Genomic DNA, 21,912 nt, shown 5'->3' on the forward strand with positions numbered 1-21,912 from the left:
CCTGTGCCCGCTGCTAAAGAGAAATGATTATGCACTGCATTCCACGCCCATGGGCGTGGAGGGCAATGCATATTCATTTCTTCCTGACATCCTGGTATGATTGATTGGCCCTATCCCCTTGCTGGTATGATTGGCCCCATCCCAGTCCTGGTATCCATGGCCCCATTGGAAAAGATTTTTAAAAAAACCCTTTACTCTTACCTTCCTCTGCTCCCTTGCAGTCGCAGCGTCCTGCTCCGATGCCAGCAGCTGCTTAATGCTTGTAAGCAGCGCATGGCAGGGACATCATGCGCTGCTCACAAGGAGAGCACAGCTGCCTGAATAGTGTTCATCAGATTCCGGTGAGTATCCATTCCTCTTCAGTGGCGCGCACTGTCAGCCGCCTGCTTCCTGCTGCTGCCAGCGGCCATTTCTCTTAAGTATCGGCACACGTGACCACTGTTTTTTTTTTCCCCCTAATTTCCTCCTTTAAAACTTAGGTGCGTCTTATAGTCTGAAAAATACGGCAAGTAGCGCGCACAGTGTCAGCAGCAGCCGGGCGGTCCCGTGTGCCCGCTACTTAAGAGAAATGAATAGTCACTGGGAGTGGAGAGAGGTGAATATTCATTTCTCTTAAGTAGCAGGCACACAGGACCGCCCGGCCGCTACAGGAGACGGCTGCGGCTGACACTGTGCGTGCTATTACAGAGATATGAATATTCACTGCCAGCGCAGTGACTAATCATTTCTCTTTAGCAGCTGGAACAGGAGTTAGCTGCATCAGCCGGCTCCTGCCCCTGTGACCCGATGTACCACCGCTGCCGCTCCCCCATCCATCTTCTGGACCCTCACTCGAGTATAAACCCCCTCGGCCTTTTCAGCACAAAAAATGTGCTGAAAAACTCGGTTTATACTCAAGTATATACGGGTGATGACTGGGCCTGTTTAAAGAGTACCGATCAGCAATCTGAGGCTGCCTTTTTTTTAATTTAAGAATGACACCTATTAAATAAAAGTGCATCTCTCGGGGGTGTGGCTTTGTAGTGGAGCAGGAAAGACGTGCCTGGCTGGAGCTCCGATTACCCTGAACCATAACCCGCAGCTATATTACCCAGAGAGATCTGGTACCGGTATCGCTGGGCTCCCCTGGGCACCTGGAGGCATCCGGCTTCTGAGGAGGTCGGTATCACGGCCGCAGCTGGATTTAATCCAGAGATACCTTGGTGGAGAGCAGTGTCTGCATGAGGCGGCAGCCATTTTCTAACAGTGCACCTGGAAGGAGAGGGACTCGGAGTGCTGGTACTTGGCTCTGGACGGACTAGCTGGAAATCCTGGAGGTATGAGAGGGGGAATGTGCAGTGTGTGCCCTGAGTGCCCTGAGAGACGGGGACCCGTGCTCCCTCATTAACTACATAAACTCTGGCCGGCTCCCAGCGTCTGCATTAGTCTGCATTATTGTCTGTGCTCCTCCCCCCTGCACCGAGGATAAACCTGCTAGAGATCCAACTTATCACTCACCCTGCTGAGTTTCTGTTGTCTCCTATCGCTGGGGCTACTGTTATCTCTCATTACGCTGCAGAGAGGAAGGGAGTGCATTGAACAGAGATACTGTATGCTGGACTCTTTTGGTTCTCAGCCTTGCTTCCCTGACCCTCCTCTCCCCTGGGGTCATAATTGCAACAATTTACTGACTTTACAGTGCACTGTTTTGCTGAGCCTGCAGGCTCCATAGCTACATTGAGCTCAGGGCCGCCATCAGGGCATTACAGCCGTGACTGGCGTAAGGGGCCCGGTGAGCAGAGGGGGCCCGCATTGGGCCCCCTCTTACCTGCTCACCGGGCCCCTACCGGCAGCCGCAGGCTGAACCGGGCCCTTAGCGGCGGCCGGCGCTGCAGCTGTACGCTATTGACATGCGGGCCCGCGCCCGCACGTCAATAGTTAACAGCCGCCAGCCGCAGCGTGCAGGTCGCCGGCGTCTGACGTCATTGTCAGTCGCCGGCGAGTGCACAGTGCAGCTGCGTGGAGAGAGGAGCGCGGCAGGTAAGTAGAACTTTTTTTTTTTTCTATTAAGAGCGGAGAGCGGCGATCGGGGGGGGGGGGGGGGGGTTTGGGCAGAAGGCTGGACACAGAGGGGGCAGAAGGCCGCTGGACACAGAGGGGGCAGAAGGCCGCTGGACACAGGGGGGCAGAAGGCCGCTGGACACAGGGGGGCAGAAGGCAGCTGGACACAGGGGGGCAGAAGGCAGCTGGACACAGAGGGGGCAGAAGGCAGCTGGACACAGGGGGGCAGTAAAGCTGGACACAGAGGGGGCAGAAGGCAGCTGGACACAGAGGGGGCAGAAGGCAGCTGGACACGGGGGCAGAAGGCAGCTGGACACAGGGGGGCAGTAAAGCTGGACACAGAGGGGGCAGAAGGCAGCTGGACACAGAGGGGGCAGAAGGCAGCTGGACACGGGGGCAGAAGGCAGCTGGACACAGGGGGGCAGTAAAGCTGGACACAGGGGGGCAGAAGGCAGCTGGACACAGAGGGGGCAGAAGGCAGCTGGACACAGGGGGGCAGAAGGCAGCTGGACACAGAGGGGGCAGAAGGCAGCTGGACACAGGGGGGCAGAAGGCAGCTGGACACAGAGGGGGCAGAAGGCAGCTGGACACGGGGGCAGAAGGCAGCTGGACACAGAGGGGGCAGAAGGCAGCTGGACACAGGGGGGCAGAAGGCAGCTGGACACAGGGGGGCAGAAGGCAGCTGGACACAGAGGGGGCAGAAGGCAGCTGGACACAGGGGGGCAGTAAAGCTGGACACAGAGGGGGCAGAAGGCAGCTGGACACAGGGGGGCAGAAGGCAGCTGGACACAGAGGGGGCAGAAGGCAGCTGGACACGGGGGCAGAAGGCAGCTGGACACGGGGGCAGAAGGCAGCTGGACACAGGGGGGCAGTAAAGCTGGACACAGGGGGGCAGAAGGCAGCTGGACACAGAGGGGGCAGAAGGCAGCTGGACACAGAGGGGGCAGAAGGCAGCTGGACACAGGGGGGCAGAAGGCAGCTGGACACAGAGGGGGCAGAAGGCAGCTGGACACAGGGGGGCAGAAGGCAGCTGGACACAGATGGGGCAGAAGGCAGCTGGACACAGAGGGGGCAGAAGGCAGCTGGACATGGGGGCAGAAGGCAGCTGGACACAGGGGGGCAGAAGGCAGCTGGACACAGAGGGGGCAGAAGGCAGCTGGACACAGGGGGGCAGTAAAGCTGGACACAGGGGGGCAGAAGGCAGCTGGACACAGAGGGGGCAGAAGGCAGCTGGACACAGGGGGGCAGAAGGCAGCTGGACACAGAGGGGGCAGAAGGCAGCTGGACACAGGGGGGCAGAAGGCAGCTGGACACAGATGGGGCAGAAGGCAGCTGGACACAGAGGGGGCAGAAGGCAGCTGGACACAGAGGGGGCAGAAGGCAGCTGGACACAGAGGGGGCAGAAGGCAGCTGGACACAGAGGGGGCAGAAGGCAGCTGGACACAGAGCGGGCAGAAGGCAGCTGGACACAGAGGGGGCAGAAGGCAGCTGGACACAGAGGGGGCAGAAGGCAGCTGGACACAGAGGGGGCAGAAGGCCGCTGGACACGGGGGCAGTAAAGCTGGACACGGGGGGGGGGGGGGGGGGGCAGAAGGCCGCTGGACACAGAAGGGCAGTAAAGCTGGACACGGGGGGCAGAAGGCTGGACACGGGGGGCAGAAGGCTGGACACAGGGGGGCAGTAAAGCTGGACACAGGGGGGGCAGAAGGCTGGACACAGAGGGGGCAGTAAAGCTGGACACAGGGGGCAGTAAAGCTGGACACAGAGGGGGCAGTAAAGCTGGACACAGAGGGGGCAGTAAATCTGGACACAGAGGGGGCAGTAAATCTGGACACAGAGGGGGCAGTAAATCTGGACACAGAGGGGGCAGTAAATCTGGACACAGAGGGGGCAGTAAATCTGGACACAGAGGGGGCAGTAAATCTGGACACAGAGGGGGCAGTAAATCTGGACACAGAGGGGGCAGTAAATCTGGACACAGAGGGGGCAGTAAATCTGGACACAGAGGGGGCAGTAAATCTGGACACAGAGGGGGCAGTAAATCTGGACACAGAGGGGGCAGTAAATCTGGACACAGAGGGGGCAGTAAATCTGGACACAGAGGGGGCAGTAAATCTGGACACAGAGGGGGCAGTAAATCTGGACACAGAGGGGGCAGTAAATCTGGACACAGAGGGGGCAGTAAATCTGGACACAGAGGGGGCAGTAAATCTGGACACAGAGGGGGCAGTAAATCTGGACACAGAGGGGGCAGTAAATCTGGACACAGAGGGGGCAGTAAAGCTGGACACGGGGGGGGGCAGAAAGCTGGACACGGGGGGGCAGAAAGCTGGACACGGGGGGGGGCAGAAAGCTGGACACGGGGGGGGCAGAAAGCTGGACATGGGGGGGGGCAGAAAGCTGGACACGGGGGGCAGAAAGCTGGACACGGGGGGGGGGGGGGGCAGAAAGCTGGACAGGGGGGGCGGGGCAGAAAGCTGGACACGGGGGGGGGCAGGAAGCTGGACACATGGGGGGCAGAAAGCTGGACATATGGGGGGCAGAAAGCTGGACACATGGGGGGCAGAAAGCTGGACACGGGGCAGAGTGCTGGACAGAGATGGGGCAGAGTGCTGGACAGAGATGGGGCAGAGTGCTGGACAGAGATGGGGCAGAGTGCTGGGCAGAGTGCTGGACAGAGATGGGGCAGAGTGCTGGACAGAGATGGGGCAGAGTGCTGGACAGAGATGGGGCAGAGTGCTGGACAGAGATGGGGCAGAGTGCTGGGCAGAGTGCTGGACAGAGATGGGGCAGAGTGCTGGACAGAGATGGGGCAGAGTGCTGGACAGAGATGGGGCAGAGTGCTGGACAGAGATGGGGCAGAGTGCTGGACAGAGATGGGGCAGAGTGCTGGACAGAGATGGGGCAGAGTGCTGGACAGAGATGGGGCAGAGTGCTGGACAGAGATGGTGCAGGATTGGAAACAGATGGGGCAGGATGGATACGATGGAGACAGATGGGGCAGGATGGGGAGATCATATGGGGTAGAATGGATACTCATGAGGGCAGGATGAGAGAACATATGGCTGGAGCCTGAAATGAGACACACGGTGGCCAGGATGGCGAATATTACCATAGGGGCTAATTAAGGGATATTATTATTGCAGTGATGTATTTATTTTATTTTTTGAGTATACTGTTTTAAATGGGGGGGGCGGTCCTGTTACTGTGTAGAGTGATACTATGTTGCCTTCTTCATGTGGTGTAATGTAGAAGTTGGGAAAATTAAGTAATGTGTTCTACAAGCGGAACTCGAGATAACTGTTTTATTTCCTGCAGAGACGAGTCCTGGCTGGATAAAGTGATGGCGGTCTGTGCTGGATGAAAGATGAAGGACTTCACCTAGAGACGTCACTGGTGAGTCAGTGTTACCTATACACTTACACTATACACTGTATACTATATACAGAGGTCCTGTGTACAATGTCACCAGTGATCACTGTATTATCTATACATTATATACAGAGCTCCTGTGTGTAATGTCACCAGTGATCACTGTATTACCTGTACACAGACACTGCTTACTAATTACAGATCTCCTGTGCATAATGGCACTGATGGTGATAGTATTGTGGGTTTTTTTTGTATTACTGATCAGTATTGTAGTATTCAGTCATTGTTGGTAATATGTGGTCTGGTCATGATGTGGAGGTAATATGTGGTCTGGTCATGGTGTAGCGGTATTTGTTCCTTGTATTTTATATTATTCGATCACTGTGGTGGTAATATGTCATCTGGTCATAGTGTTGTGGTATTTGTTCCTTGTATGTAGTATTATAGGTCATTTTAAAAATTGAAAAATAAATAAAAATATACCTAAATTGTATTGCATATTTTAACAAATATTTAGTAGGTTACAGTAGAGTAGGGCCCGGCCAAAAGCGTCTACCTTGTTGTGGTGGCGGCTTAAAAAATCTTTTGGCCAAAACAAAAGCTGCCGGCTATATGTGTGATCTGGTGATGGGAACTGTCAATGTGTGATAGGTGAGAAGTGGAGATTTTCCAAGAGAGAGTGGTGGGACTGTGGACAGTTCGTGGGGTGGAGCCTGGAGGCGGGGCTGGGGTGGAGCCTGGGCGGAGTTTCAAGGGGGCCCCGAAAATTTTGCCAGTATGGGGCCCCGAAATTTCTAGTGGCAGCCCTGATTGAGCTATACAAGTATACTCTGGCACGCTAGGCTAATTCTGTCTGCATTCCACTAAAGTGTCATATACAGTGGGATAAAGAGGGTGCCCTAGAAGAAAGACGTTTGGTGACACCTAGTGCTCAATCTAAGAACTGGTGATACATTCTATAATACACAAAAAAGACTCAGCTGGTCACCAACCGTCTTCACTGATACAATAGCGCCACCTAGTGTCCATGTTGAGCTCTAATTCCGTGCACATTATGAGGATTACTTAAAAAATCCTCCTCTCGGCTATATACCATCATACCAACCCTCCCATCGCAGTTGGTATTTATCTCTGACAATCCTCCGCCACGTCTCCACCCCAAATAAGCCCAGCTTATAATACACCTTAAGACTTTTGTAATGCCTTAAAGTGCCCCCCCTATATCCGCTAGGGGTCGCTCAGAAATATGTCCTCCTACTGACCCTCTTTCCTTGAACGGGATAAGCACCACGGAGGCCCTTTCCTACTCAACTCGCCCTCATGCCTAAAGCACGCAGAGCTAGCTCAAAACAACCCAGCAACAGATTTGCCGCTTTAACAGATCTGGACGGCGATATGTCTTCTGGCCCCTTCTCCCAGTCAGAATCCTCTAACTCGTCTATACCTGAGGGTGCGGACTCTGAAATGATTCCAGCTTTAACAACCAAGACCCCCAATACCTCAACCTCAGATCAATCTGCCTTACTATCACAGTTTCAATCAATTTTACACTCAGAATTACTCAAAATGTCAGAAAAATTGACCAAGGATTTAACCAAGGAGATCAGAGAACTCGGTTCCCGTACCTCTGACCTGGAGGACAAAATGGACGCTACCCACACAACCCTTGCTACTCACGAGAAAGACATCGAGATGCTACACGACAAAATTCACACCCTTAACAACAGACTGGAGGATTTTGAAAATCGAGCCCGCAGGTGCAACATCAGAATCAGGGGCATACCCGAAACAATCACCGATCTCCAGTCCACGGCGACGGCTCTCTTTCAAGAACTAATACCAGGAATCCCTATAGAGCGCCTAGAAATGGACCGAATTCATAGAGCCCTGAGCAAACGCAAACCGGAAGGTCCACCAAGGGATATCATCCTTAAATTACATCATTACAAAACCAAGGAACAGCTCTTACAGGCAGCAAGAAATTCGTCACCGCTGGTATTCCAAGGCCACTCATATGAACTGTTCTCCGACTTGGCCCCTACTACCATCGCCAAAAGACGTGCTATGAAACCATACCTGGAGGTCCTACGCTCCAACAACATCAAGTACCGCTGGGGCTTCCCATTTAAACTGATCTTCTCTCATCTCGATATGGTCCATACAGTTCTCTCCCCTGAAGGAGCGAGCCGTTGCTTGTCTAAACTACAACTCATGGACCTCCCATCATCCCCCCCACCTTCTTCCTCGAGGCCTCAACCTCCGACCCTCCGTCCCAGACCACGAGATCCACCGGCCCCCCCATGACGTGCTGGATATCCACTAACATTAGTTCGTGCCTATACTACTCCATAGGCTTCTCTTCAGGACAACCTCATAGCGTAGTCCCGGATACAACACGCTAGCCTATACTTTATAATGTTCAATGGAACAAATAGTTCATATGTGTTCTTTTTCAGTTTATTGTTACAGGCGTTCTTGGAGCGTACAGCTCCACTACCTACCCTACAGAAGCCGTTACAGCTTTCGCTTCAACCGAACTTCCAGACTGACAACGCCATTTGACTTGCTCTTCACTTCAGACAAGTGACTATGTTTATTACACGAGTTTTCATAGTGTTTTTTTTTTTTCTCTTTTCTCCTCTTTATAGCGTGTTAAGTTGTAGAATTCTGTCAGGCCTTTTAAATGGGCAGCCAGGTTTCAAATATTTCACTAGACCATATTAAGGCGTTAATTAACTATGTTTAATATAATGGTTATTTTCAGGTCTCGCACTACGCCCTCTATCCCTAATTCCCCCGGCACTATGAAAAGCCCACTCCTAGCCTGTGAAATTGAATTTCCAGTTTAACTTAACCCACTATCTCGTTCTCACTCCCGTTCTTCACGACATTTAAATATGTTTCATTGTGCCCCCTAGCGGACCCTCATGACCCCACAGTGTCCTTGTACACTGATGCTTCGCACTATGTGCTTAGCCAACAACAGTCCCACCCCCCCCCTTCCCAACGAGTTCTTCCTACCCTTTCCTAATCATAGTTATTGTTCAACCTGCCCTCCCTTCCATCCCTACTACTCGCCCGAGTACACTCTACCAATTTGGTCCACCTAACAATAATTTCTCTAACTCCGCCAACGACCCAAAACTTACTGCCAACATAAGCAAATTCAACAACCATCTATCATGCCATTAACGATCCTATCACACAATGTGAGGGGCCTAAATTCCCCTCACAAACGCACTAAGGCCTTTCGTTATTATAGATCCCAACAGGCAGATGTGGTTTGCCTCCAAGAGACGCACTTCTCAACCAGCTCCTACCCCAAATTTATGTCCACTTCGTATCCACTTTTCTACATGGCGAACGCCCCAAATAAAACCAAAGGAGTCGCGGTCTGTTTTAAAAAATCTGTCCCCTTCGTTTTTAAGTCGTCAGTGGCTGATAAGGAAGGACGCTATATCATGGTGACAGGTTCGATATCAGATGAACTGGTCACTTTAGTCTCCTATTATGCTCCCAACTCCCACCAAGCTGCCTTCTTTTCCCAGTTATTGGAATTAGTCTCCGAACATGCCCAAGGCACCACAATACTATGTGGAGACTCCAATTGCATACTGAAAGCTAGCCTCGATAAATCCTCAAGTCCCCATTCCTCTAATCCCCCGCAGCCTTACCCTTCTGCGGATTCAACCGCTCTTAATAAGATTCTCGTCCAACACCACTGGGTGGACTTATGGAGGGAGATCCACCCCTCCAATAGAGACTACACGTACTTCTCCGCACGCCACTTAGTGCACACTAGAATCGACCACATATTCGTTAACCCATCCTTCCTCCCAAACATCTCTAATATATCCATTCTTTCTACACCCTGGTCGGATCACTCCCCAAATCTCCTCACATGCTCGACGCTCCACCCACGGCCCCGTTCATTCAACTGGACTCTGAATGACTCACTGCTCTCTTATCCCGATATTTCTCAAAGGCTGAAAAATCACATTGATGATTATTTCTCCTTGAATCAACATTCAGCTACATCGCCAATCTCCCTTTGGGAAGCACATAAAGCAGTGCTTAGAGGTCTCTGCATTCAAGAGGCCTCCCGCAAAAAAAAAGACAGGAACGCGAGGATAGCTGAACTGGAGGGCAGGGTGTCAGCCTTAGAGTCTCAGATGAAAAGCACTCCTTCACCAACTACGTATCGCGACCTTCTCCATGCTCGCACTGAATTAGATCTTAGTCTCACCGGGCCATACGATGGTCACAGCAACGCTTCTACGCTCTCAATAATAAAAATAACTCTAATTTAGCTCGACGCTTAAAATGCCTACCCTTACCCAGGCCCCCTATTCGAATACGCACACCTGCTGGTATCACATCTAATCCACAACAAATTTCCCACTTTTTCCAACAAAAACTTAGGCAGCTGTACAAGGCCCCAATTACCTCGAATTCAGAAACAATAGAGACATTTTTAGACTCTATTCCCCTTCCAGCTCTTAGCTCCGATTTGATTGAACTCCTCAACCAAGCCGTAACGCCAAGTGAAATCGAACTAGCCATTCAACACTTGAAAACCAATAAAAAACCAGGCCCCGATGGTTTTACGGCCCTCTACTACAAGAAATATGCTCCAATTCTGATCCCCCACCTCACTAATTACTTTAACTCTTTGAGAGAAGGCAATAAGCCAGGTGCAGCCTCTCTAATTGCTGCAATATCTATGATACCTAAACCCAACACAGACCACCTACTCTGGTCTAATTATAGACCAATATCCCTTATCAACATAGATCTCAAAATTTTAGCCAAAATATTATCCCAAAGACTGAACTCTGGCCTGAGTACCCTAATCCACAAAGATCAAGTGGGTTTTGTCCCTCGGAGACAAGCTTCAGACAATATACGGAGGGTCTCCCATCTGTTGCACCTCTGCAAACACCGTGACATACCAAGTATGCTACTGTCATTAGACTTCAAGAAAGCCTTTGACTCTATCTCATGGCCATATTTGTTTGCGGTGCTGCGGAGATGGAAGTTTCCCGACCACTTTCTCTCTTGGATTTACGCTCTCTATAGCTCCCCTTCGGCCTACGTACGTTATAATGGCTTTTCCTCCACGTATTTCCCTATTAGTAGGGGAACCAGGCAGGGATGTCCCCTTTCACCCCTGTTGTTTCTTTTGGCGCTTGAACCTTTAGCTATTCATATGCGCCTTAATTCTGAAGTTCAGGGAGTGGAAGTGGCGTCAGTTTCTCATAAACTTCTTTTATTTGCTGATGACATGCTTTTGCTTTTGTCGTCCCCTAAGACATCCTTGCCGGCCCTCTTACATACCCTAGAAAGCTTCGAAACTATATCCGGCCTCCACTTAAACACCAGCAAATCCTACACTATGAACATATCCCTTTCGCGACCTACTGTATCACTACTTCAGCACAACTTTCCGTTCCAATGGGCCACTGACCATTTGGACTATTTGGGGATTAAACTAACAGCTAACCTAGACTCCCTTTATGCGGCTAATTATCCTCCTATGCTCCGGAAACTTCGCCTTCTGCTCCAATCATGGGAGAAACTACATCTCTCTTGGTTGGGCCGAGTACGTGCGCTAAAAATGACAATCCTCCCTAAATTGCTCTATCTATTTCGCGTTCTGCCTATACCTATCCCCTCACACTTCCTTAAAACGGCCCAAAGATCTATAGACACCTTCGTATGGAGAGGAGGCATCCCGAGAGTTAACAAGGCTACTTTATACCGCCATCGCCTAAAGGGGGGTTTGGGAGTCCCCAACCTCTTGAAATATTACCGCGCAGCTCAATTAGGCCAACTGACTTTATACCATGCTTATAACGAACCCCCATTATGGCTATCCCTGGAAGCATTCGAAATGCAACCCAGTACTCTAGACACAGTACTATGGATCCTCCCAACTCAACGCAAACATATCTCGAACCCCATTATAAAGCATTCTCTTACAATCTGGGACACTTTAAAATATTCCTCACAACTGATCTCACCCTTTTTACCCCTCGCTCCCATTTGGGGTAATACCCTATTCCCCCCAGGCGTGGGATCTATCAAAAGTTTTTATAGATGGGTCGAAGCCGGCATAACCAGGGTTCACCAGCTGTTCAATATTGATGGGATAATCCCATTCGCGGCTCTACAGGAAAAGTACCACTTCCCCTCCGGAGAAATCTTTCGATACTTACAATTAAAAAACTTAGCCAACTCCTTATTAAAAAATTCTACCCCTCCTTACTCCATGACCCCTTTTGAACAAAAGTGTCGTCAAAACCCACATGCCTCGGGGATTATTTCTCTCCTCTACTCATACATTAATGCCCCATCCCATAGGCATTGTTTGAAATATACCGTTCGTTGGGAGTCGGACATCGGATCTACCCTGACAGACTCGGAATGGTCCCAAATTTGGTCCTCATCTACTGGAGGAATGTTAAACACACTCATGTTAGAAACCAACTACAAAGTGTTAACCCGATGGTATCTGACCCCCGCTAGAGTAGCTAAAGCTGTGGCTAACCACTCCCCAAATTGCTTCAGAGGTTGCAATTCAATAGGAGACATGTTCCATATATGGTGGCTTTGCCCGATTGTCAGAAGGTTCTGGATTAGGATATACCATTTGGTTTTTTCCATAGCGAACATTAACCTTAAAAAAAACCCATGGGAGGCACTACTTAACAAGCGCATCCCCAACATCCCTAATCATACCCGATCCCTTATCTCATTTATATTTTTAGCAGCGAAACAAATCATTGCTTTGGCATGGAAAAAACCAAACTTAGACTTTTCCGCGGTCAAAACACGCCTCACCTGGTACATGATCAACGAGAAATTGTCGGCTATACTAATGGACAAAGTTGGAAAATTCGAGAAAATATGGCTCCCCTGGGCGGAATACACCAACCATACCCCTTTTGCCACACCGGTACTATACCCAACTAACTACATTCAGTCGGATTCAGAATAACCTACCAAACCCTTTAGACGTTATACACCTCTTTACTCGGGCTCCCCTCCCCCACTCCCCCTTTCCCTTACTTTGGTTAGGTTGTATGATTGCATGTCAGTTAACCACATGCACTATTGTTCAGATTGTATGTAAAGACTTATCCTGATTTTTTTTTTTTTTTTATTATCTTGATTATCGCGTAAATGTAAACCGAAAACTTTCAATAAAAATTTATTGTTTAAAAAAAAAAAAAAAAAAAAAAAGTGCATCTCTCGCAACCCCCCCCCCCCCAATAGGACCCGACTTCCAGTTTGCAAGAACTGCAGGATCCCATAACCCTCCGCATCTTTTGCAATGAAAGGGTAAGATCTGGCGTTGTTGCATATTTTCATAAGGTAATATCATTAGAACAATTACCGATCAGTGACAGCTAAGAAAAGACTGCTGGGTTAATGCAAGATCTCACTCTTTCACAACGACATGGGCCCTGGTAGGGTTGCGGTGTAACACTCTGTATGCTAGGATCCCACACTCCGGAAGTTCGGATCCAACATTTGCAAGAGCTCTTTTAGGAACACTGAAGACCACTTTTCTTAATAGGGGTTATGTAGAGCATTCAACAAATATGGAGCTGCCCACTCTTGTATTAAAATATTGTCTTAAAATAAGTAATGATCTGGAAACAGCGTTCTATTTTCTAATCATCAACCCATATAAATAAAGGCCCTAACGTTAGATAGAAACCCGACAGATCAAGATCATGGTATCGACATAAGGAACGTGTAAAAAGTAAGAAAAGTAATTTATAAGACAAGCTGACAAGCTGTTAGACCGATAGTAAAATTGTGGGAGTGAAACTGGTCAAGTAAAACAAAAACAATCCATGGAAGAATCGGACATGTACAGCACATACAAGACGGACTAAGAAAAATACAAGAGCAGCATTTTTGTACCGGACGCTATACTAACCTCAGTGAAAATATGCTTCATCTGTGCTTGCTTGTTTCGGAACCTCTTTATTTTCTGCTGAATCCTCGGATCTTTTTCAAGTTCTTCTAGAGTTGCCCACTTACAATGGAGATAGGAACTGGAAAAAGATACCAAGACAAAAGTAGTCATTAGAACTAAAAAAGAAAATAGGGATTTTTGTGTACTCACCGTAAAATCCTTTTCTCCGAGCCACTCATTGGGTGACACAGGACCGTGGGTGTATGCTGCTGCCACTAGGAGGCTGACACTAAGTAAATATAAAAAGGGTTAGCTCCTCCTCTGCAGTATACACCGCCCACTGGCTCCGGATAATACCAGTTCTTAGCAAAGCAGTAGGAGATTAACAAGATTTAGCCATAGGAACAACATGTCAAAGACTAAAACACTCATCATTGGCAACAAGCCAAAAACAAGGGTGGGTGCTGTGTCCCCCAATGAGTGGCTCAGAAAAAAGGATTTTACGGTGAGTACACAAAAATCCCTATTTCTCCATCGCCACATTGGGGGACACAGGACCTTGGGACGTCCAACAGCAGTCCCTGGGTGGGAATTAACAACCCAACAGTGTAAACTTATGGCACCTGCTCTCTACAGGTGCGCTACCGCTGCCTGCAGAATATGCCTACCCAGGCTTGCATCTGAGGATGCCCAAGTATGGACATTGTAATGCTTTGAAAAGGTGTGCAGGCTAAACGAGGTCGCAGCTTTGCAAAACTGCTCTGCAGATGCTTGATTCCGAATGGCCCAGGAAGCACCCACCGACCAAGTGGAGTGTGCCCTGAGACCTGCAGGGATAGGCTTGCCTCTGACGCGATAAGCCTCTTGAATGGTCGACCGAATCATCTGGAGATTGTCGACTTAGAAGCAGCCAGTCCCTTCCGGTGTCCTGCCTGGAGCACGAACAGAGCATCTGTCTGACAAAAAGATGCCGTCCTGGAACGTACTTCCTGAGAGCTCTGACAACATCCAAGGAGTGAAGAGCCTTCTCCACACGGTGCGTTGGAGTAGGGCAAAGAGACAGAAGTACGATATCCTCATTGAGGTGGAAGGAAGACACCACCTTCGGGAGGAAAGTAGGGGACGGTCTGAGGACCACCTTGTCTCGGTGGAACGTAAGGAACGGCGTCAGACAGGAAAGAGCAGCCAACTCCGAGACTCATCTGATCGAGGTAATAGCAACGAGAAAGGTCACCTTCCATGAAAGAAGAGATAAAGGGATGTCCTGCAACGACTCGAAGGGAGATTCCTGCAGGACACCCAGGACCAGATTAAGGTCGCAAGCCTCTAGAGGTGCTTTGTAGGGAGGCACCACGTGAGACTCCACAAAAGAACGTTCTGACCTGAGGTTTGGAAGCAATTTTTCGTTGAAAAAGGACTGACAAGGCTGAGACCTGCCCTTTAAGGGAACTCGGCGAAAGCCCCAAGTCCAGACCGGATTGGAGGAAATCCAGGATGGTAGGGATGTTGAAAACCATCAGAGGGCGACCTCTGCTTCTGCACGAATCAAAGAAGATCCTCCAGGTCCGATGGTAGATGCGCGATGACACCGGCTTTTGGCCATTGATCAAGGTGGAAACTACCTCACGGGAAAAACCTGCCTGAGTCAGAACCCAGGATTCAACAGCCATGCCGTCAAACACAGGGCCCCTGAGTTCTGGTGGTAGATCGGGCCCTGAGAAAGTAAATCTGGACGATCTGGTAGGCACCAAGGAACGTCTATGATGAGCTGGAACAGCTCTGCATACCACGCCCTGCGAGGCCAATCCGGGGCGATGAGAATCACCGGGACACCCTCTGCTCTGATCTTTCTGATGACTCTGGAAAGCAGGGGCAGGGGGGGAGGAACAGGTAAGGGAGGTGAAACTGACTCCAAGGAAGGACTAGAGCGTCCACCCCGATCGCTCTGGGGTCCCGGGACAGGGCCACAAACTGAGGTACCTTGGCATTGAACCAGGAAGCCATCAAGACCACATCCGGAATACCACAACAAAGGCAAATCTGTTGGAATATGTCATGATGGAGAGACCACTCTCCTGAGGCAAGACCTTGCCGGCTGTGGAAATCCGCGGCCTAATTCTCCACTCCTGGAATGTGAACTGCCAAAATAACAGAGTGGTTGTTTTCGGCCCAGCGAAGGATGTGCTCTACCTCGCGCATTGCAGCTCTGCTGCGAGTTCCCCCTTGATGGTTTATATAAGCCACAGCCGTGGCATTGTCTGACTGGATACGGATGGGGCGGCCTGCTAGGAGATGATGGAACCGCTTTAGGGACAGCCGAATCGCACGTATCTCCAGGATATTGATGGGAAGTCCAGGTTCCCTGCGCAGTGTGATGGCGAAAGACCGGTCCCCAGCCTAGGAGGCTGGCGTCTGTAGTGACTACCAGCCAATGGACTGGGAGGAAGGACCTCCCTTGGAGGAGAGAGGATCGGAGCATCCACCACTGGAGTGTCTGCTTGACCCGAGGAGAGAGAGGACACAGTCGGTCGAGCGAAGGTGGACTCCTGTCCCATGCATCCAGCAGAGCGTGCTGGAGGGGACGGAGGTGTAGTTGCATAAATGGAATCGCCTCCATTGCGGCCACCATCTTCCTGAGAATCCTCATGCCGAAATGGATGGAACAGGGGGACGGCTGAAGAAGTTTCCAGACTCCCTGTTGAAGAGCCAAGACTTTGTCCAGAGGAAGAAGCACCAACCCTAGGGAGGTGTCCAGGGTCATGCCCAGGAAAGAGATCCGTTGAGCTGGAACAGGAGATGACTTTTTTTAAATTGACCAACCAGCCCAGCCGAGAAAGAGTATGTAAGTAAATGCGGACGCACTCCTCGCAGGCTTGGAAAGATGGGACTTTGGCCAGTAAGTCGTCTAGGTAGGGAAGCACGACTACACTCCGAGAATGCAGAATGGCCATGACAGCCGCCATGACTTTGTGAAAACTCTGGGGGCAGTGGAGAATCCAAAAGGCAAGGCCGTGAACTGAAAATGTTCCTCTCCGACTGCGAAGCGAAAAAACCTTTGATAAGGTAGGAAGATTAGGAAGTGGAGGTACGCATCTCGGATGTCGATGGATGCTAAGAATTCGCCGTGTTCCATCGAGGCAATGGCGGAATGGAGAGATTCCATCCTGAAATGACAGACTTTGACAAATCTGTTCAAGAGCTTTAGGTCCAGGATGGGCCTTACTGTTTCATCCTTTTTGGGGACCATAAACAGATTTGAATAAAAACCGCAGAACCTTTCATCCTCTGGGACAGGGACAATCACTCAGTCTTGTCGGAGCGACTGAATGGCCTAGTAAAAAGCCCGAGTGCGCATTCCCGCTTCGGGAGGGCGGGAAGCAAAAAAACGGGATGGAGGGGGAGAGGAAAAATCGATTTTGCAACCGGAGGACACCAGATCCCTGACCCACTCGTCGTGAACGAATGCGAGCCAGGCATGACGAAACAAGAGAAGGCTGCCACCTACTTTGCTGGTGTCGTCCGGACGAGATTGCGAGTCATTTAGAAGAAGATGGTTGGGGTCTGGATCCCCTGGACCTAGACTGTGTGGAGTGGCCCCTCCAGGAATGGTTGGGCCTGTTTGAAGCCTGAGGGCTTTTGTCTCTGCCGGCGCGGCACCCCGAACCAGGGGAACTGGCTGAGGAATGCCATGCATAAGTTCCACGAAAGGGCCGAAAACGAGACTGCGACTGTCTTCAGAATGGTTGCCTGAACCTATGCTGGGGGAGGGAAGTACTTTTCCCCCCGTAGTGTCTGAAATCAGTTTGTCCAGCTTTTCGCCAAATAGACGGCCACCGAAATAAGGCAGAGACGTGAGGGACTTTTTAGATACGGAGTCCGCTCACCAGTTCCTCAGGCATAGCGCTCTCCTAATCGCTACAGCGTTTGAAGCCGTAAGTGCAGAGCAGTTCGCCGCGTCCAGGGAAGTGTTTACTAAGTAATGGCCTGCCAGGGAAATTTGATTTGCTAGCTCCGCTATGTAAGGCCTTATGCAGAGAGTCTGCCCAACAAGTAACGGCTTTGGCTACCCAGGTAGCAGCGAAAGAGGGAAAGAGTGCCGAACCTGAAGCCTCGAAAGCTGAGTGGGCGAGACTGTCAACTAGGCGATCTGTGGGATCTTAGTTAGAAGATCCGTCCGGCACGGATAGGACAGTTTTAGAGGACAAACGTGAGACAGGAGGATCAACAGGAGGGGATTCTGTCCATTGTTTGCAGAGATCAGGAGAAAAAGGATATTTGGACTCCAGAGATCTCTGGCCTTGAAAGCGTTTGTCTGGATGCTCCCTATGACGCTGGACTATGTCCTGGAACTCCGGGTGATTGGCAAACACCCTGTGAATACGTTTGGTCCTTTTGAAAGACACCGAATTATCCGTACTGGAGGACGCCGGTTCCTCATAAACCTGAAGGGACTGGTTGACGGCCTCGATGAGACTATCTATAGTGCTCTGATAACCTGGCGACTCCAGATCTAGAGGCCCATCAGACTCAGGATCAGAGTCCTGGTCGGAAGAGGTGCATAAACTCCGTCCAATATGGCCGCCGAGAGTTGAGAGGCGCTTCCCGCAGTGTGCGAGAAGCGCTGAAGCGGTGGGTGGAGCCTAGCGCGTGACGCGGAACGTGGCCTAGCTGAGGCCGAAGCCGGGGACTAAATTAGCTTGTGGTCCTCTTCAGGTGAGGTACGAGGGGAGGTGCAGTCAACCTTAATCCACCACCCTCTTGATGAGGGGGTGGAGAGGGACTGAGGAGCTCCATGCAGCACCGCTGTTCCACAGTGGTGGTGCAGAGGGAGGGCGGCCGGACTGTGCCCAGGAAAAGTGCCTCTGTGTATCCCAAGGGTTCGCTCCCCTAGGATTTCACAGGGCTAGTTCACGGCCGAACATCCCACGTCGCAGGGAAGGGTACGGGGAGTAAACTCGCCGTGTTCGCCTGTTGATGTTTCTGGGGAGATTGGCCCCCTTGAAAGGGTCTGTCGCCCCCTTCATCCTCTTGCGCAAGGTTAAAAATAAAAAAAAATAAAACGTCTGGAAAAAAAAAAATCAGACGCAGTTTGCCTCCTACGGACACGAAGCAAGAACTGGTATTATCCGGAGCCAGTGGGCGGTGTATACTGCAGAGGAGTACCTAACCCTTTTTGTATTTACTTACAAGCTGAGCAGGTGCTGCTGTGGAGTGCACACCAGAAGAGTGACTAATCCCTGGAGGAAGTGGGCGGAGCCAGCCACAGAGGCGCCGGTGGGCAGGACAAATATGTCGGGCGGGAAAAAAGCCCGCCCGCAGACCGGAAGAGAGAGAGCGCGCAAACTGGAAGTAGGCCCCGGAGAAGCCGGGGCCTAAAGTAGGAGCCGGCGGCCGAGGAGGCTAACCGCGGCGCCGGAAAGATGCGCCGGAAAGGCTGCGCCGCTAGAGAAAAGCTGCTGCCGAGAAACCCCCTGCGGCGCCAGAGCAGCGCGCCGCAGGAAGAAGCGGCGCGCCGGTCCGTCAGGGCCGCAGCGCCTGACTGCCCCCGGAAATCGCGGCGCGCCGACCTGTCAGGGCGGCAGCGCCGGAGAGCCCCCAGCAAAAACTGCGGCGCGCCGGCCCGACAGGGCCGTAGCGCCTGTGTGCCCCCTGGAAAACCGCGGCGCAGAGGTCAGTGCGCCGCGGGGAGAAGATGTGGCCCCTACCGAAGGACTAGTAGGAGAAATCGCAGAGCCCACCTCAGGCAAACGGCGCGGCAGCCTATAACGGCCCCGCGTCTGTAAGAGAAAATCTGCAGAGAAACTGCAAGCCCAGGTCGTGCTACGAGAATCCTTGCAAGCAGCGACCCGGGATACGGGAGCCCCTAGTAAGACCCCCAGGAAACTCTAGGAAGGGATGGGGGGAAAACCGCGGCGCCGGATACTTACCTCGAAAATCCCACGCCGGTACTAACCTTTAAAAGGGGGATGAGACGTCCAGGGAGCTGATGGACGTCCTCGTCTCCACAACCGACAGGCTCTGGTGGGCGAGTGGGTGGGGGACGGAGCCAGGACCGGACTTCTGAGCACGCTTGTGTGCTAGGATCTTGGTCCTGGATAGGGATCTATGAGGATACGGGGTGGCAGTACACGCCGTACTCATAGTCCATAATGTGGGACTACAGGTGTGACTGCTCACCCTGTATCCCATCCGGAAACCTGAAAGAAAAACGACGCACATTGAGGTAGATAAGGGTCTAATGAAAGACCCGTGTCCACCTCCTACTGACACTAAGCTAAACTGAGGAGTATAATGCCAGTCGGTGGGGTGTACACTGCAGAGGAGGAGCTAACTTTTTTATTTGCATAGTGTCAGCCTCCTAGTGGCAGCAGCATACACCCATAGTTCCTGTGTCCCCCAATGAGAGGCGATAAAGAAAATAAAAAATCATATTTTTTCACAAAAATTATCTTTTCGCCCCCAATTTTTTATTTTCCCAAGGGTAAGAGAAGAAATTGGACCCCAAAAGTTGTTGTACAATTTGTCCTGAGTACGCTGATACCCCATATGTGGGGGTAAACCACTGTTTGGGCGAATGGGAGAGCTCGGAAGGGAAGGAGCGCCGTTTGACTTTTCAATGCAAAATTGACAGGAATTGAGATGGGACACCATGATGCGTTTGGAGAGCCACTGATGTGCCTAAACATTGAAACCCCCCACAAGTGACACCATTTTGGAAAGTAGACCCCCTAAGGAACTTATCTAGAGGTGTGGTGAGCACTTTGACCCACCAAGGGCTTCACAGAAGTTTATAATGCAGAGCCGTAAAAATAAAACAAAAATTTTTTCCCACAAAAATTATTTTTTAGCCCCCAGTTTTGTATTTTCCCGAGGGTAAGAGGAGAAATTCGACCCCAAAAGTTGTTGTCCAATTTGTCCTGAGTGCGCTGATACCCCATATGTGGGGGGGAACCACTGTTTGGCCGCATGGGAGGGCTTGGAAGGGAAGGAGCGCCATTTGGAATGCAGACTTAGATGGAATGGTCTGCAGGTGTCACATTGCGTTTGCAGAGCCCCTAATGTACCTAAACAGTAGAAACCCCCCACAAGTGACCCCATATTGGAAACTAGACCCCCCCAGGGAACTCATCTAGATGTGTTGTGAGAACTTTGAACCCCCAAGTGTTTCACTACAGTTTATAACGCAGAGCCTTGAAAATAAAAAATCTTTTTTTTCCCACAAAAAATATTTTTTAGCCCCCAGTTTTGTATTTTCCCAAGGGTAACAGGAGAAATTGGACCCCAAAAGTTGTTGTCCTGAGTACGCTGATACCCCATATGTTGGGGTAAACCCCTGTTTGGGCACACGGGAGAGCTCAGAAGGGAAGGAGCACTGTTTTACTTTTTCAACGCAGAATTGGCTGGAATTGAGATCGGACGCCATGTCGCGTTTGGAGAGCCCCTGATGTGCCTAAACAGTGGAAACCCCTCAATTATAACAAACCCTAATCCAAACACACCCCTAACCCTAATCCCAACAGTAACTCTAACCACACCTCTAACCCTGACACACCCCTAACCCTAATCCCAACCCTATTCCCAACTGTAAATGTAATCTAAACCCTAACCGTAACTTTAGCCCCAACCCTAACTGTGGCCCCAACCCTAACCCTAGCCCTAACCCTAACCCTAGCCCTAACCCTAGCCCTAATGGGAAAATGGAAATAAATACATTTTTTAATTTTTCCCTAACTAAGGGGGTGATGAAGGGGGGTTTGATTTACTTTTATAGCGGGTTTTTTAGCGGATTTTTATGATTGGCAGCCGTCAAACACTGAAAGACGCTTTTTATTGCAAAAAATATTTTTTGCGTTACCACATTTTGAGAGCTATAATTTTTCCATTTTCGGGCACGTGACATTTTTAGATCGCTTTTTATTACGATTTTTGTGAGGCAGAATGACCAAAAACCAGCTATTCATGAATTTCTTTTGGGGGAGGCGTTTATACCGTTCCGCGTTTGGTAAAATTGATAAAGCAGTTTTATTCTTCGGGTCAGTACGATTACAGTGATACCTCATTTAAATCTTTTTTTATGTTTTGGCGCTTTTATACGATAAAAACTATTTTATAGAAAAATAATTATTTTTGCATCGCTTTATTCTCAGAACTATAACTTTTTTATTTTTTCGCTGATGATGCTGTATTGCGGCTCGTTTTTTGCGGGACAAGATGACGCTTTCAGCGGTACCATGGTTATTTATATCTGTCTTTTTGATCACGTGTTATTCCACTTTTTGTTCGGCGGTATCATAATAAAGCGTTGTTTTTTGCCCCATTTTTTTTTTTTCTTACGGCGTTTACTGAAGGGGTTAACTAGTGGGCCAGTTTTATAGGTCGGGTCGTTACGGACGCGGCAATACTAAATATGTGTACTTTTATTGTTTTTTTTATTATTATTTAGATAAAGAAATGTATTTATGGGAATAATATTTTTTTTTTTTTCATTATTTAGGAATATTTTTTTTTACACATTTGGAAAAAAATTTTTTAACTTTTTTACTTTGTCCCGGGGGGGACATCACAGATCG

The 21,912-nt window shown here is 50.2% G+C and overlaps 1 protein-coding gene across 3 annotated transcripts in view; it reads right to left on the minus strand.

Moving 5' to 3' along the window:
• The window catches only part of CHD6 (chromodomain helicase DNA binding protein 6), a 252,579-nt gene that overhangs the window by 146,688 nt on the left and 83,979 nt on the right, over window positions 1-21,912 (minus strand). For all 3 annotated transcript variants that reach the window (XM_069751935.1, XM_069751934.1, XM_069751936.1), the window contains exon 8: window positions 13,364-13,481. In XM_069751935.1, coding sequence (XP_069608036.1) covers window positions 13,364-13,481 — 118 coding nt within the window. The remainder of the gene's footprint in view (window positions 1-13,363; window positions 13,482-21,912) is intronic.

Source organism: Ranitomeya imitator, chromosome 2 (assembly GCF_032444005.1).
Source record: "Ranitomeya imitator isolate aRanImi1 chromosome 2, aRanImi1.pri, whole genome shotgun sequence".
NCBI classification, from domain to species: Eukaryota; Metazoa; Chordata; class Amphibia; order Anura; family Dendrobatidae; genus Ranitomeya; species Ranitomeya imitator.